Source organism: Procambarus clarkii, chromosome 38, assembly GCF_040958095.1.
Source record: "Procambarus clarkii isolate CNS0578487 chromosome 38, FALCON_Pclarkii_2.0, whole genome shotgun sequence".
In the NCBI taxonomy this organism is placed as follows: domain Eukaryota; kingdom Metazoa; phylum Arthropoda; class Malacostraca; order Decapoda; family Cambaridae; genus Procambarus; species Procambarus clarkii.
In genome coordinates this window covers 8,935,487-8,952,382 of record NC_091187.1, presented here as the reverse complement: position 1 = coordinate 8,952,382, position 16,896 = coordinate 8,935,487, and the positions used below count along the sequence as shown (strand labels likewise).

Here is a 16,896-nt window from a genome sequence, read left to right as displayed (position 1 = left end):
CACACCAACGTATCACCTGTGTACTTCTGTATATTCGACCAAATATATATATAGTATCTTAGTGTCTGTGTTTATTTGTCACCATACTTTACGTAACAATAGAACCGAGGCTAAGAATGAGGTGATTTGGTAAAATGCTATGCCCAAGATAACTATCCGAGTGCCGGCGGTGGGGTGGTTCAAATAGCCTCGGCTATCACCTCATTATGTCCGATCGTGATGGTCAAGTGGATTAAGGCGTCTTGTACATACCAGTTGCGTTGCTTCTGGGAGTATGGGTTCGAGTCACTTCTGGGGTGTGAGTTTTCAGTTATATATATATATATATATATATATATATATATATATATATATATATATATATATATATATATATATATATATATATATATATATATATATATATATATATATATATATGTCGTACCTAGTAGCCAGAACGCACTTCTCAGCCTACTATGCAAGGCCCAATTTGCCTAATAAGCCAAGTTTTCCTGAATTAATATATTTTCTCTAATTTTTTTCTTATGAAATGATAAAGCTACCCATTTCATTATGTATGAGGTCAATTTTTTTTTTACTGGAGTTGAAATTAACGTAGATATACGACCAAACCTAACCAACCCTACCTAACCTAACCTAACCTATCTTTATAGGTTAGGTTAGGTTAGGTAGCCGAAAAAGTTAGGTTAGGTTAGGTTAGGTAGGTTAGGTTAGGTAGGTTAGGTTAGGTAGGTTAGGTCGTCGAAAAACAATTAATTCATGAAAACTTGGCTTATTAGGCAAATCGGGCCTTGCATAGTAGGCTGAGAAGTGCGTTCTGGCTACTAGGTACGACATACATATTATATATATATATATATATATATATATATATATATATATATATATATATATATATATATATACAGTGGTACCTCGCATAACAATTGCCCCAAAAGACGAATATTTTGGGTAACGAACGGCCCGATCGGCATCAAATCGTCCCTTATGACGAACGCTGGTTTGAGTAACGTCAACACCACATGGTGGGGTCGCGCTGCTTCTTGCACATTCTTAGACGCCTCCGACGATGCACATAAATTATGTTGTTCTTGTTTAAAGATGCTAATGATGCTGGGATATAAAAGGGTGACTACTGAGATGTTGCAAAGCATTGACGTTTTTGTAGGAAAAAAGAAATGAAATGTCTGATATACAACAAATGTCAAAAAGGTTCGTTCGGTGTTCGGCAGGTAGGCTGCTCCATTATAACAATCTTTCTTTGTTTCAAATGTGTTCCATTTGTTTTTTATTTGTCATTTGCGTCTCAATAATGGAGAAGCCTACCTTACATACACTGACTAACCATTATGACATTTTCCTTTCTTCAAATGTGTCCAATATTTATTTTTCATTTGCCTTATAGCAAAAGGTTCGTTCGGTGGTCGGCAGGTAGGCTGCTCCATGTTTCTTACATACAAAAAACGTAAATAATAAAAAGAATGAAGAATTTTGAAAACCAGTACAAATGTCAAAAAGGTTCGTTCGGTGGTCTACAGGTCGGCTGCTCCATGTTTCTTAAAAAAAAAAAAAAAAAAAAAAAAAAACGAAAAATAAAAGAACTGTTGAAACAATTTGAAAAATGGACAAATGTCATAAAGGTTCATTCAGTGTTTGTCGGGTAGGCTGCTCCATTATTGAGACGTAAGTGACAAATACAAAACAAATGGAACACATTTGAAACAAAGAAAGATTGTCATAATGGAGCAGCCTACCCAACAAAAACTGAACGAACCTTTTGCCATAACGAATATGAAAGACAAGGGCTGCTGGCTGGGTTAGTACTGCGTGAGCAACCATTTGTGGCACACGTGCCTCTGGCTCTCAAACACCTGTCCCACACGGTGTTGAAAGACTGTGCTCAGTCGGTGCAATTCAGACCCTTTTGTTTGAAGAACATAAGGGTCATAACATTGGTGAAGCTAGGCGCAATAAGGGCTTAACACAACGGTCGGATGCCAGTGATACAGCACCTATGAGGATGATACAGCAAGCGTATCCAGGTGTAGCTCTGAGCCCCACCCTTGCCATCTCTAATGTATATAGATGATACATAGATGAATCGTTTTCTGCGTTCAGTGATGATGCATCTGATACAAGTAGCATAGATTAACAGTGTTAGCGGCTTCCATGGTGGTGGTGTTCATTGATATTTTCAAGAATACCTGAATCTTTTCCTGACTGATGGACACTCTTTGAGGCTAGCTGAATCTCTTCCTGACTGATGGACACTCTTTGAGGCTAGCTGAATCTCTTCCTGTGTGGGACCTTACAAAGCGATCTTTTCAAGACTACCTTACAAATTGAGCTTTTCCTATAATCGTTTCAATACTACTTTATGCTTTACAAGCTTGGCTACATACCACCTACAAGTACTAAAGCCAAGGGTGCACGCAAGTGCGTTATTTGCAAGCACACATAACGATGAAACAGGAAGCAAAAATCTATCTGTAGCTGGTGCAAGGAGAGCAAAGTCGCGCTGTGTACCATGGACTACTTCGTTGACTATTATGCACCTCCAAAGTACTGAGTGTGTAATACAGTGTGTTACTGTGTAAATAGTATGTGAAACTGTACATATTGTAATATTAGTGAATTTTTACCACGTAATATTGTGACAATAAACATTTATTGTGGACACATTACTGACACATGTATCACAGTTTCATGGAAAATTATGAACATTCTACTGTATACATATTGTAAAGGTCACAAATATGCATCATATACGATAAATGAAACAAATAAAACCGCATTGGAAATGCATAGAAAAAATATTTGAAAATATATTTGTGGCAACACGCGGTGCTTGAATGGCCTGCGCGACCGTGTCTGGGAGCTTCACACACGGCGACCAGGCCCTGATGACGTCACAGCGCACCTTGTCCACGCCCTCACAGCCAAAGTAAGTGGAATTTGGTAATTATTTTTACATAGACATGTTCAGGGACGGTAATTTATCATTTTACAAAGAAAAATTATATTTTGGGGAACATTTGATGTCATGCACTCTGGGGAAATTTCACAATAAACACAGTGCATCACACTGGTTACATGGGGAGACACTCGTTTTGTATGACGTCCGTTTCACATGACGAACATGGAACGGATTAAATTCGTTATGCGAGGTACCACTGTATATATATATATATATATAAAGTGCTGTACTTCTCCTCAGTGGGTGACAGGCGTGCTGAAAATAACGCAATTGGACACCATTTTTTTTTTCAATAAGCTGTTGTACACACAGCACCAATAGCTGTGTTGGAAGCATATGTAGAGAGATTGTTGGAGCTTCAGACATCGGGTGTGTGCGAGCAAGGTGAATTTCGCAAGCTTGCATATAATGTCGGTGAATTCTGTCTCTACTTGGGGAGTCCACTCCAAAGGGAGATGGGACGAGTGTTTCTGACCTCGCAAGAGGTCGTAAAAGTGTCGCAAGATGTCTGAACAACGTGGGATGAATTGACGATAAAAGGTCACTACTCCAAGAAATCTTGTAACTTCTTTGGAGTGGATGGATGTGGGAATTCCTTGATTGCTTCGGTTTTCTTCTTTAGTGGTTGGATCCCTGCTGCTGACACATGGTGTCCCAAGAAATCAAGCGCTGGAACGTGGAAAATACACTTATCGGAGTTAAGCTGCAAGCTGAAGTCATGCAGATGGGCGAGGAGGAGCCGGAGGAGTATCAGATGTTCTGTCGGTGATGTACTGGCCACCAGTAGATCGTCAATATAGGCGTAGCAAAAGGGAAGGTCCTGAAGTACAGTACAACCTCGATTCAATGTACCCCGATTCAACAAATCTCCAGCTAGTTCGCACACTTTTCAGGCCGGATTTACTCAACCGGTTCGACGAACAATGGTTCGCCGAAGCGGGGGATGTTCGGATTTGCTTACAACGTCGAGACAGAGTTCATAGACTGGTGGAAAACCTTCACATTCTATCACAGATCACAATTATTAATTCCTTCATATGACAAGTTCAATCACCCAAGTGGACCACACAAGTGAACCGCACATGTGGTCCACAAGTGGTCCACAAGCTTACGATGTTGGGACAGAGTTCACAGTGGTGGAAAACTGTCTCATTCTATCACAGATTACAATTAATAATTCCTTCATAAGACAAGTTGGATCACACAAGTGAATCATATTAACCAAACACCAGCCAGAGTCGTCCACACAAGTGAACGACTGAGTTTCAATGATTTTCGTTCACCGATTTGTGGCACACGTATCTTTGTAAATTAGTTTAAAGGCTAAAGCGTGAATAGCTAGCTAATGTGTTAAAATCTTCTTATATACATTTTCTGTGATGAAACAAGACGAGTGAGGTGGACAGAAAAGGGAATACTGTACAGTAAATCTCACTTTACAGTGAGGTTTCACTCACTTTCGTCTGTGTTGTCATAGTTCAGTGACCCATGACTTTGAACGTTTCACATTAATAAAATCATTTCTAAAACTGGTGTTTTAATAACTCTTTATTATCCTAATTAAACTAACTAAATAAAACCAAAAATATACTGTAATAAGATAGGTATCTGCTATGAGAAATTATTCACGTTATTGGCGGCACAACTCCAGCACGAGTGGACGTGTCTAATCCCTGTCCACACAACACCATGCTTGTTGTGTTCAATTTCGTCGCCACAGTTCAGTGATCTACGGCTTCGAAATAATAAAATTAATAAATCAGTTCCAAAGTACTTTTTATAGCTCTTATTACTGTAATAATGTTGCTAAATTAAATATGTAACCCAAAAATATATAATTTGATGTAAATTGAATATTTAAGAGAAATTTATGTTACTGGACCTGGCTTAAACACCAGCCAACTGAAGGGTGTACGTATAGACTTAGTCTGCGTTCGTACAGTATGCACCCAGTGCCCTTAGCTTTGTCTGCGATTGACGTACAGTATTTATCCACCGGTGGAAGAATAATCGTGGAATTGACCATTTTTTTACTACAGCTCTTTGGTTATAAAACAAAATGTCTCAGGGGCTTACTAATAGTGCCTTATTAATGCCAAAAATGAAGCAATATTTTGCAAGAACTAGTAGCAGAAAATCAACCAGCACGAGAACAGCCGTACCCAACACGAGAACAGCCGTACCCAGCACGAGAACAGCCGTATCCAGCACGAGAACAGCCGTACCAAGCACGAAAACAGCCGTACCCAGCACGAGAACAGCTGTACCCAGCACGAGAACAGCCGTACCCAGCAAGAGAACAGCCGTACCAAGTACAAGAACAGCCGTACCCAGCAAGAGAACAGCCGTACCCAACACGAGAACAGCTGTACCCAGCACGAGAACAGCCGTACCCAGCACGAGAACAGCCGTACCCAGCACGAGAACAGCCATACCCAGCAAGAAAACATCTGTACCAAGCACGAGAACAGCCGTACCCAGCACGAGCAAAGTTGTACCCAGCACTGGTACAACAGCAGCCAGCACCAGCTCAGAAGCAGCTGAACCCACAGCAGCAGCGAGCACCAGCAAAGCTGATGCAAACATCTAAAAACATCGTGTGCGGCGTGAACAGTTAAAACAAGTGTTAAATTTAAGTGTGTACACAGTGTTAAAATTAAAGTTGCAGTAATTTTAGTGTACAATAGTTTTCATAAACTGTATTGTAGTACTCAACATACAGCAGAACTACTTTTAATCAACACAGTGCTAAAGGCATAATGCACTGCAGTACGTATTTACTGTAGAGCATTCACAACTTCACGAAACTTCAAGATGGACATAACTTCAACAATAATTTAATTTATGAATTACAGTATTTTTTAGTAGAGAAGTAATATATAGGTAGAGCATGTAATATGATAATGCATTTTTATTGTGTACAAGAAAAAAAAAAGACACTGACAAACTCCTCCTGAAGGTCACCTCTTGCAACGAATCCAACGCTCCAACGAACTGGGGTTGGTCCCATATAGTATGTTGAATCGAGGTTGTACTGTACTTGGTCGATGAAGCGTTGGAATGTCTGGGCTGCATTCCATAGACCAAAGGGGCATCTGGACGAATTCAGACAGGCCAAAAGGGGTTGTGATCGCTGTTTCCGGAATGTCTGCCGGTTTCACCAGGATCTGGTGGAATGCCCACACAAGGTCAAATTTTTGATGAACCGGTGATGTTACTCAATCCCGGGGAGAAATCCTGGATGTGTGGTATTAGGTAGCGATCCAGAAGAGTACGAACGTTGAGAGCCCTGTAGTCCTCACAAGGACGCCACTTCCCAGGAGCTGTTTTCAGGACCACGTGGAGAGGTGAAGCCCATGGACTGTTAGAAGGGTGGATTATTCCTGCCTCCTGTAGCTTGTTGAATTCAGCACTTGCTACCGCCAATCGTTCTGGGGCTAGGCAGCGTGGTCTGGCAAAGGTAGGTGCTCCCGTCGTACTAATGTGATGTGTAATAGTATGTTGCACTTCTGGTCGAGAGCTGGCAGGGTGGGTCACATTTTTTAATTCATTCAGGAGTGCTTGAAGTTCTGTAGATGCAACTGGGATGATGCTGGTAACTCATGTACTAGGTACTAGTGGAGGCTCGAAGTACTGCACCTGTGGGATCCACAATAAGCAGATGGTGTTGCAGGAAATTCCATCCAAGAATAGGTTGTTCCACATCCGCTAGGAGGAAAGTTCACGTAAAGCGACTCAGAGAGCCAAAATCGAGAACCAGGGAACGGGGTCCCATATGTACAGACGTACCATTGGCGCGGCACGCAAGTCCACACCAGGAGTGCAGGTTGGTTTAACCAGGGGGAAAAAGGCAATACACTAGCTGCTGCACCTGTGACAATGAGGAAACGGCATTTGGTTATGATGTCAGATATGTAGAGTAGTGTTTGAAATGGCAGGGTTAATGGCCGTTAACAGTCCCCACTGAAGTAGTTTCCTGACCAGGAACATGGAGCAATGCAGTTGTGGGCTTGGTGTGTCCGAACATCTGGTGGTAAGAACAAAGCTCCCCTCGGTGTCCTCATGGTCGCCTAGGGCCTGATGCTGGATTTTTGTGGTATGTCCTCCCTGGACGGAAGAGATGCCGGCTCTGGAGGACATCGAGTCGTTGGGTGTCTGTAGTCTGCTGTTTATCATTGAGATGGGACAGCGTAGCGTTATCAGACGTAGTGTGCAGCCAATCGGCCAATGTAGCCAGCTGTATTAATGGGGTGTCATCATCCATAATGAGAAGGGCTGGTTGAATGTGTTTTGGACAGAGTTGTATCCAGAGTGATCTCACAATCTCTCTGGGGGCTAGACCCAATGCAGTATGCATTACAAACTGAATATGCCACAGAAGCTGGGCTGGTGTTTTGTGTGCAAAACTTGTCAGTGAGGAGCTGATCCCGTTGTTTAAAGCGGTGTTTCATAGCTGCCTGTAAAAGGGAGGCCTTTAGTGTGGTGTACGTCCTGGTGTCTACTGATGGGACGTTGATGACAGCGGTGGCGGTGTGCATAGCATCCATGGGAAGTGTTGACAGGGTGCAGGCATATTGGGCTTTATCAGTCGTAATCTCCTGGTAGCCGAAAACAGCCTCCATCTGTATGAACCATAATTCTGGTTCATCTGCATTGTATACTGGAAACCTTGCGGAGAAATCCATGACAAAGCTATAGTTACCAGTTAATTGCAACTGGGCGTTTGTTTCACTTACTGGGCCACCTATGTAACGTTTTTGTTACATCAACTGTGGTGACAATAAACACATACCATTAATTTACAATACTGTAACCCCGCGATTATCCGGGATTCAAACATCCGGAAAACGCCCTTATACGGCCAAAATTGTGATCGGATAAAGTTATCACAATATCCGGCCAAAATGGCCACAGGAACCGGATAAAAGCTGGTTTGGCCGGATGAATATTCGGCCATACCGTATTAATCCCGTCTGTGGCTCTAGACGCATGGTGGAGGAAGGAGTGGGGTGGGTGGGTGGTGTTGGGAGGGTGGGAGGGGTGCGTCGGAAGGGACCACCTAGGTACAGGAATTACTATTAATTTTAGAACACTTAATCATAGCCAAAAACAAATGAAATAAGTACTAGTAATTATGTAATAACAAATAAATAAGTTTCCTAAAATTAATGTGCACAGGCTGAAGTTTCCTTCAAAAATATTGTGAGTTTTTTTCCTCCTGGCGGCCTGCGTAACATGCTATAGCTGCCCCACCCCAAGTGGACCCGTCCAACACTGGTCAACCCATGTGCGTCCGTCCCTCGTGTTATACACAGTGCTGCGCCATTAGTGAAATATTTTTTTAAATAACTTTTATTTTCATAGTAACTTTGAACATTTTTGGCCAAGACTATGTCTGGTAGCAGCATCAATCGTTCTGGAGGTGTTAAGAGGAAGAAAGCTGTCCTAACAATTAAAGCCAAGTTACTGTTATACACCTCAACCAGTGCGGCGTCACAGTGCTGCTCCATTAGTGAAATATTTTTTTAAATAACTTTTTTATTTTCATAGTAACTTTGAACATTTTTGGTCAAGACTATGTCTGGTAGCAGCATCAATCATTCTGGAGGTGTTAAGAGGAAGAAGGTTGTCCTAGCAATTAAAGACAAGTTATGTGTTGTTCAACAAGTGAGGCATCACAGGCAGCCAAGCGCCTTCAACAAGTGAGGCGTCACAGGCAAGCCAAGCGCCTTCAACAAATGAGGGCATGCAAGCGCTTCAACAAGTGAGGCGCATGCAAGCGCCTTCAACAAGCGAGGCCTCACAGGCAACCCAAATGCCCTCAACCAGTGAGGCTTCAGCAGCTGACAGTCAAAACTAACTTTGCTTAATGAACTGTACAGTAATTTTAAGTGTTAATTTTAGTGTTGTGTTAGTATAAGTTACGTAAATTGTTAAGAATTCTTAACTTCAAGATGTGTGGCATCAATCAAGAAGACGAACACCAACAAGGTAAGTTGAGGTTTCTAGTTGAATATTTAATAATTATATGTGGCAAGGCAATTCAAATTATGTTGTTTGTAGTATAAAAGTAGTTGGAAATTGTCACTTTTGGACTCGTAGGTGAAAAAGTACCATTATCCGAAAAATGTGATAATCCGGCTGGGGGTCCTTCCCATATAGTCCGGATGATCGAGTGGAGACAGTATATATATTTGGATGAATGTAGTCAACAGGAGTTTGTAGGCGAAACTTGGAGAGCAAAGGTGTGACGGGGTGCCAAGTGCACGCTGAATATTGAAGGTGTGACGGGGTGCCAAGTGCACGCTGAATATTGAAGGTGTGACAGGGTGCCAAGTGCACGCTGAATATCGATGGTGTGACGGAGTGCCAAATGCACGCTGAATATCGATGGTGTGACGGAGTGCCAAGTGCACGCTGAATATCGAAGGTGAGACGGCGAGTCAATGCGATATCTCTCAAGCGTCTGTACTGAACCACTCTTGATGTTTTTACTGATAATTATTCCCTTATTGATTACTTATATAATGGGTCCACACCTCACCTGGTCATCCTCTAGAAGGTAGGGAAGGAATGTTAACTGTAATTCGGGAAGAGGTATGAATTTGTAATTAATGGACTACGTAGAATTAACAGACCCATCTCATTATCAGGACATATGCTAATAAGAGAATGAAGCAATTATATTACTGACATAATATACTTGCTACACAGTTTTGGCTGTTATTACACTATATACAGTGCACAGAACTATTTACATTTTCATGCATCATTATGAATAACTAGTATGTTCTTCTAGGTGTAATAACTTTGTAACTAATAATCAGAGTTCAGCCTAGCTATGACTGCGTTATATGAAATTGTAATTGCACACATTCAATATATTACATAGTTCTTATATTTCTAATGTTTTGCCATTGTTGTTTCAAGTGCAATGATGCAACTTGCTGTCAATAATGCTATTTGTATCATAGAACATGCAGATCATAGGTGTGCACAGATAATTTTGTGTCACTAATATGCACACCATATCAGATTCTTTGAACAATGAACCATACAGTTTTACTGTTATTGCACTATATACACACACACACAACCATATACAACTACAGTACTGTATACATTTTTATACATCTTAACAAACCACTAAGCAGCTGTGGTGGGCATGATAATGACCATGGGCAGAATAGTGCCACATGCTACCAGCAGACGATGTCACCTGACTTGCCAAAATAAACTCCAATATCACTAACTCTCGGCACAACATTTTCCATAAGATTATTTTCTAAAGGAAAATGAGGACCCGTAACATGATGCGTGGATGGACAAAACCACTACTGTGTGCTGTGAATGTCTACCTCCCACTGTCATCCTCATAACCAGCATTGTGTTCACCGATATCTGAACTTTGTACATAGTCTTTATTACAATTAGGATCTTGTATGGCACTTATGTTAATTAAGGTATTTCAGTAATACTAGCTGATGGACTGCTAAACACAACATGAAAAAAAATAAAAAGCTGCATTTAAGACAATATCCTATGAGTAAACAGGATAAAAATAAAAATAAAACAAATTTTAAACAAAAATTACTTTAAGAGCCGTCAGTCTGTTGAGATCGGGCTCGGCAACGAAGGCAAAGTTGGACAATAAAAGTGTCCCCCTCGCTCGACAACATCAAGTACCACAGTTCTACAGGTAAGTGTGCGCGCCTCCCCAAACACCCGGCGTCAAAACAGAAGAAGACATTAAAAAGAACTTTCATGAATGGCAAAAAGTCGTCAGGAAGGGAACAATCTGAAAGAGAAGAGGTAGGGGAGGAAAAATGAAACATCAGGAAGAGGAAAAAGCTACTAGCAAAATTGGAGAGGACAGCAGCAGGAACATAAGGATTCAGAAGGGCAGAGGACAAGCCATCCCATAGAGCACCACGCTCAGGCAGCCGCCCACCAAGCCCCCTCACGACGGCAATGGGTTGGGATCAGGCAGGCAGGGAAGATGAATGAAAAATCACATCTGCTACTTACAACAGAAAAAAGAATGCATTGCTTACTAACCAAGGAGCCGGTTGGCCGAGCGGACAGCACACTGGACTTGTGATTCTGTGGTCCTGGGTTCGATCCCAGGCGCCAGCGAGAAACAATGGGCAGAATTTCTTTCACCCTAAACCCCTGTTACCTAGCAGTAAAAATAGGTACCTGGGTGTTAGTCAGCTGTCATGGGCTGCTTCCTGGGGGTGGAGGCCTGGTCGAGGACCGGGCCGCGGGGACACTAAAGCCCTGAAATCATCTCAAGATGACCTCAAGAAGGATAAAGCAGGAACTTGATCCTGAATCCAGGAAGTAGTCCAAACTAAACTAGAGCAGGGTTCAGTTCAGAGTCACAGTCACTATCCTACATATGGCAGGGAAAGTTGATTGTCCTGATAGGGGGCCTGATAGCCGAGTTAACAGCACTCCGGATTCGTAGTTCTAAGGTTCTGGGTTCAATCCGAGGTGGAGGCAGAAACAAATGGGCAGAGTTTCTTTCACCTTGGTGCGCCTGTTCATCTAGCAGTAAATAGGCTCCTGGGAGTTAGACAGCTGCTACGAGCTGCTTCCTTGGGAATGTGTAACAAAAAGGAGGCCTGGTCGAGGACCGGGCCGAGGGAACACTAAGCCCCGAAATCATCATCTGCCTGAAACGCTGCGCGTACTAGTGGCTTTACAAGATTGTAAATACTATGCTATGTATTCTCACAAACCCAATGTACCTTCTTGTATATAAATAAATAAATCAATCTCAAGATAACCTATACACTACTACTGAAGAGCAGTGAGGCAACACTGTGAATATTTCTGAAACACTGTTACACTCTCCAGACTCCTGACTAGCTGCCATATGAACCCATCGGTGAACTATGCAGAGGCTCAGGTGCTGCCACCTCGACCTCTCCACTCACAATGTACTTTTTCACTCGTATGCATTTCAAAGGGTAAAAATTTTTGTTCTAGAAAATGGAAGTAGCTTACGAAAGTGATGTACTGTCTCGTTTTCTGTTTTGGTTCCTCTGGCTTGGTTTGGTAGTTTAGAAGAGGACATTTTAAATTGACCATTTTCTTGATGTTGTAAAACCTTAGAAAAACACGCTGGCCATCTAGTGGCCGTCAGGGTTAGCAGATTGACAGATCAAATGTTGGCAAGAGCAGTGCTTGGCTAACCTTCTAAGCTTAGTAGAGCATGGACGGGCTTTGAGTTTTATGAATAAACTTCCTGGAGGTAATTCTGGACTGTACCTCAATATTTCCGTAGCATCATTTATGACTTAACACAGATGTCTAAAGGGTTCTGTGATGGTGAAGTACATTAGCCTGCCCTAACAAATCATGATCCAGTAGGGTCTTGGGGCTCAATTGAGTAAGATAGCTCAGAAATAAACCTGTCACAAAATTAAGATGCCTTAATTAATGCAGCATCTATGTGGGATTTTAATACAAAATTAAAACTTTGTAATAATAAAAATGAGCTGTACTTACCCAAACATTAAATTTGACATTTTTATACGCTACTGTTTCAACGTTAAAGCCGACGGTTGGTATTGTGGTGACAGAGTGGCCCAATTTTAACTTATAGAGGATAGTAGTCTTCCCTGCTGCATCTAGTCCCAGCATCAAGATCCTGATCTCCTTGTTGCCGAAGATCTTACTCAATAGTTTGCCCATCCTGCCCGCCCCTGCCAAAGATAAATTGTTATCATGTATTAGTACTCACATTTTCAAGATGAAAAGTGAATGAGCCTTAGACTGTAAGCAATATATTTGATTTTCCTGACAATGTATTTTGTAAACATACCTCTGATATCATTATATCTGCTCTTCAAAATAAATGTAAAATTATTTAAGAAGCCTAGCTGATGAAGGTACATGTACAGTATTTGCATTATAACCTATAGACAAGAAAAAATAAATATACCTACTGTATTAAGATTAATCAGTAATAAAGGCTTGCTAGACTTGAAAGCAATATGATTATTATACTGGACGGCATATAGCTTGAGCAAATTTTATGAGCCATTCAAACTACACTGTAGCCTCTTACACAGTACTCGTGAACTTCTTTTAGACATAACAATTCATATTATATGCCTGGTGGAGTATGTCACACTAGACAAGAGTAATCTGGCTTCTGACATAGTGTGGGGTATGTCTCTTCCCATGATCATGCCAACATTACCTCAAAAATTATATTAAACATCACTTGGTAAAGATAAAGGTAAATGTCTTTTTCAGTCTTTCTGGATAATCTGATTTTACAGTATAAACAAAAAGACTAATGTATTCCAGCATGCAAACAGCTGCAAACACCTTAATGTTAAAATGTTCACTTCATGTAAACAATCATCAAAATTATCATTTTCATTTAATAAAGAGATGAGAACTTTGTTTAAATTACTGATACTGTAGTAATCACTGTACAACATTACAGTTACTGTAGTTCACACCGTACAACATTACAGTTACTGTAGTTCACACCGTACAACATTACAGTTACTGTAGTTCACACTGTACAACACTACAGTTACTGTAGTTCACACCGCACAACATTACAGTTACTGCAGTTCACACCGCACAACATTACAGTTACTGTAGTTCACACCGCACAACACTACAGTTACTGTAGTTCACACCGTACAACATTACAGTTACTGTAGTTCACACCGTACAACATTACAGTTATTGTAGTTCACACCGTACAACATTACAGTTACTGTAGTTCACACCGCACAACATTACAGTTACTGTAGTTCACACTGTACAACATTACAGTTACTGTAGTTCACACCGTACAACATTACAGTTACTGTAGTTCACACCGTACAACATTACAGTTACTGTAGTTCACACTGTACAACATTACAGTTACTGTAGTTCACACTGTACAACATTAGTTACTGTAGTTATCACCGTACAACATTACAGTTACTGTAGTTCACACCGCACAACATTACAGTTACTGTAGTTCACACCGCACAACATTACAGTTACTGTAGTTCACACCGTACAACATTACAGTTACTGTAGTTCACACCGTACAACATTACAGTTACTGTAGTTCACACCGTACAACATTACAGTTACTGTAGTTATCACCGTACAACATTACAGTTACTGTAGTTCACACCGTACAACATTACAGTTACTGTAGTTCACACCGTACAACATTAGTTACTGTAGTTATCACCGTACAACATTACAGTTACTGTAGTTCACACCGCACAACACTACAGTTACTGTAGTTCACACCGCACAACACTACAGTTACTGTAGTTCACACCGCACAACACTACAGTTACTGTAGTTCACACCGCACAACACTACAGTTACTGTAGTTCACACCGCACAACACTACAGTTACTGTAGTTCACACCGCACAACACTACAGTTACTGTAGTTCACACCGCACAACATTACAGTTACTGTAGTTCACACCGTACAACATTACAGTTACTGTAGTTCACACCGTACAACATTACAGTTACTGTAGTTCACACCGTACAACATTACAGTTACTGTAGTTCACACCGCACAACATTACAGTTACTGTAGTTCACACCGCACAACATTACAGTTACTGTAGTTCACACCGCACAACACTACAGTTACTGTAGTTCACACCGCACAACACTACAGTTACTGTAGTTCACACCGCACAACACTACAGTTACTGTAGTTCACACCGCACAACACTACAGTTACTGTAGTTCACACCGCACAACACTACAGTTACTGTAGTTCACACCGCACAACACTACAGTTACTGTAGTTCACACCGCACAACATTACAGTTACTGTAGTTCACACCGTACAACATTACAGTTACTGTAGTTCACACCGTACAACATTACAGTTACTGTAGTTCACACCGTACAACATTACAGTTACTGTAGTTCACACCGTACAACAATACAGTTACTGTAGTTCACACCGTACAACATTACAGTTACTGTAGTTCACACCGTACAACAGTAGGTACTGCAGTTCACACCGCACAACAGTAGGTACTGTAGTTCACACCGCACAACAGTAGGTACTGTAGTGTAACTAATACAATTTCCTTACTCAAATACAGTACAGTAACTGCCTTCTAAAATACATAAAACATATTTTATAAGAAAATCATATTATAATTAGACTATTACTGTACTACTGTAGGCTTGCATTATTATAATAATAATTCATTGTGTCGGGGGACAGGAAGCCATAGTGTATTCACACACGTTAGGCTTATATCGAGCCCCCCCCCCCCCAAGGTCAAATTACTGGCCCCCACCTAGGATTCAACCCCACAACAAGCTGACTAAATCCTGAGTACCTACTTACTACTAGGTGAACAGAGGCATTAGATGAAAGGATATGCGCCCTACCACTGAACCCACATGCCCAACCAGCCCGGTTGGTCCGGCACTTCAAGAGAAAACTAAATAGTTTTCTAAAAGACGATGTCCACGGTTGTTCCGGCAATATTTCGTATAGTCGCTGGGAGGGTGTTGAACAACCGTGGACCTCTGATGTTTACACAGTGTTCTCTGTGCCTATGGCACCCTTGTTCTCCACTGGTTCTATTCTGCTTTTTCTTCCCATATAGTTCATTGCAGTACGTTGTTATTTTACTGTGTAGATTTGGTACCTGGCCCTTCAGTATTTCCCATGTGTATATTATATGGCAGTGAGTACAAGAGACTCTCGTCGTCTTTCTAGCGAGTACATGTGGAGAGCTTTGAGATGATCTCAATAATTTAGGTGCGGCAAATAATTTACTTGCACTCCAGGCAACTACTGGCTCCTTCGCCCAGTGGTTATTTCCTCTGGTTTCTCATGGAAATCTTAAGCCGATTGTAAATACTTTTGCATTTATATAGGCTATAGCTACTAGTTAGGTCTGGAAATGGCCAGGCCGGGTGCGGTCTGGAAACGGCCAAGCTGGGCGCGGTCTGGAAACGGCCAAGCAGGGAGCGGTCTGGAAACGGCCAGGCTGGGCGCGGTCTGGAAACGGCCAAGCAGGGAGCGGTCTGGAAACGGCCAAGCAGGGAGCGGTCTGGAAACGGCCAAGCAGGGAGCGGTCTGGAAACGGCCAAGCAGGGAGCGGTCTGGAAACGGCCAAGCAGGGAGCGGTCTGGAAACGGCCAAGCAGGGAGCGGTCTGGAAACCGGCCAAGCAGGGAGCGGTCTGGAAACCGGCCAAGCAGGGAGCGGTCTGGAAACGGCCAAGCAGGGAGCGGTCTGGAAACGGCCAAGCAGGGAGCGGTCTGGAAACGGCCAAGCAGGGAGCGGTCTGGAAACCGGCCAAGCAGGGAGCGGTCTGGAAACGGCCAAGCAGGGAGCGGTCTGGAAACGGCCAAGCAGGGAGCGGTCTGGAAACGGCCAAGCAGGGAGCGGTCTGGAAACGGCCAAGCAGGGAGCGGTCTGGAAACGGCCAAGCAGGGAGCGGTCTGGAAACGGCCAAGCAGGGAGCGGTCTGGAAACGGCCAAGCAGGGAGCGTTCTGGAAACCGGCCAAGCAGGGAGCGGTCTGGAAACAGCTAAGCAGGGCGCGGTCTGGAAACAGCCAAGCAGGGAGCGGTCTGGAAACGGCCAAGCAGGGAGCGGTCTGGAAACCGGCCAAGCAGGGAGCGGTCTGGAAACGGCCAAGCAGGGAGCGGTCTGGAAACGGCCAAGCAGGGAGCGGTCTGGAAACGGCCAAGCAGGGAGCGGTCTGGAAACCGGCCAAGCAGGGAGCGGTCTGGAAACAGCTAAGCAGGGCGCGGTCTGGAAACAGCCAAGCAAGGCGGGATCTGGAAACGGCCACGCACGGAGCAGTCTGGAAACAGCCAAGCAGGGCGCGGTCTGAAGACTAGGCACTAAAGAATGCATCGTGTTTCCGTTGCTCAAGCCGCACACT

General features: G+C 42.6%; 1 protein-coding gene across 1 annotated transcript in view; it reads right to left on the bottom strand.

Moving 5' to 3' along the window:
- Positions 1-16,896, bottom strand: part of Arf6 (ADP-ribosylation factor 6) — a 147,855-nt gene that overhangs the window by 54,203 nt on the left and 76,756 nt on the right. Inside the window, exon 2 of the mRNA XM_045735578.2 lies at positions 12,497-12,693. Coding sequence (XP_045591534.1) covers positions 12,497-12,682 — 186 coding nt within the window. The 5' untranslated portion in view covers positions 12,683-12,693. The remainder of the gene's footprint in view (positions 1-12,496; positions 12,694-16,896) is intronic.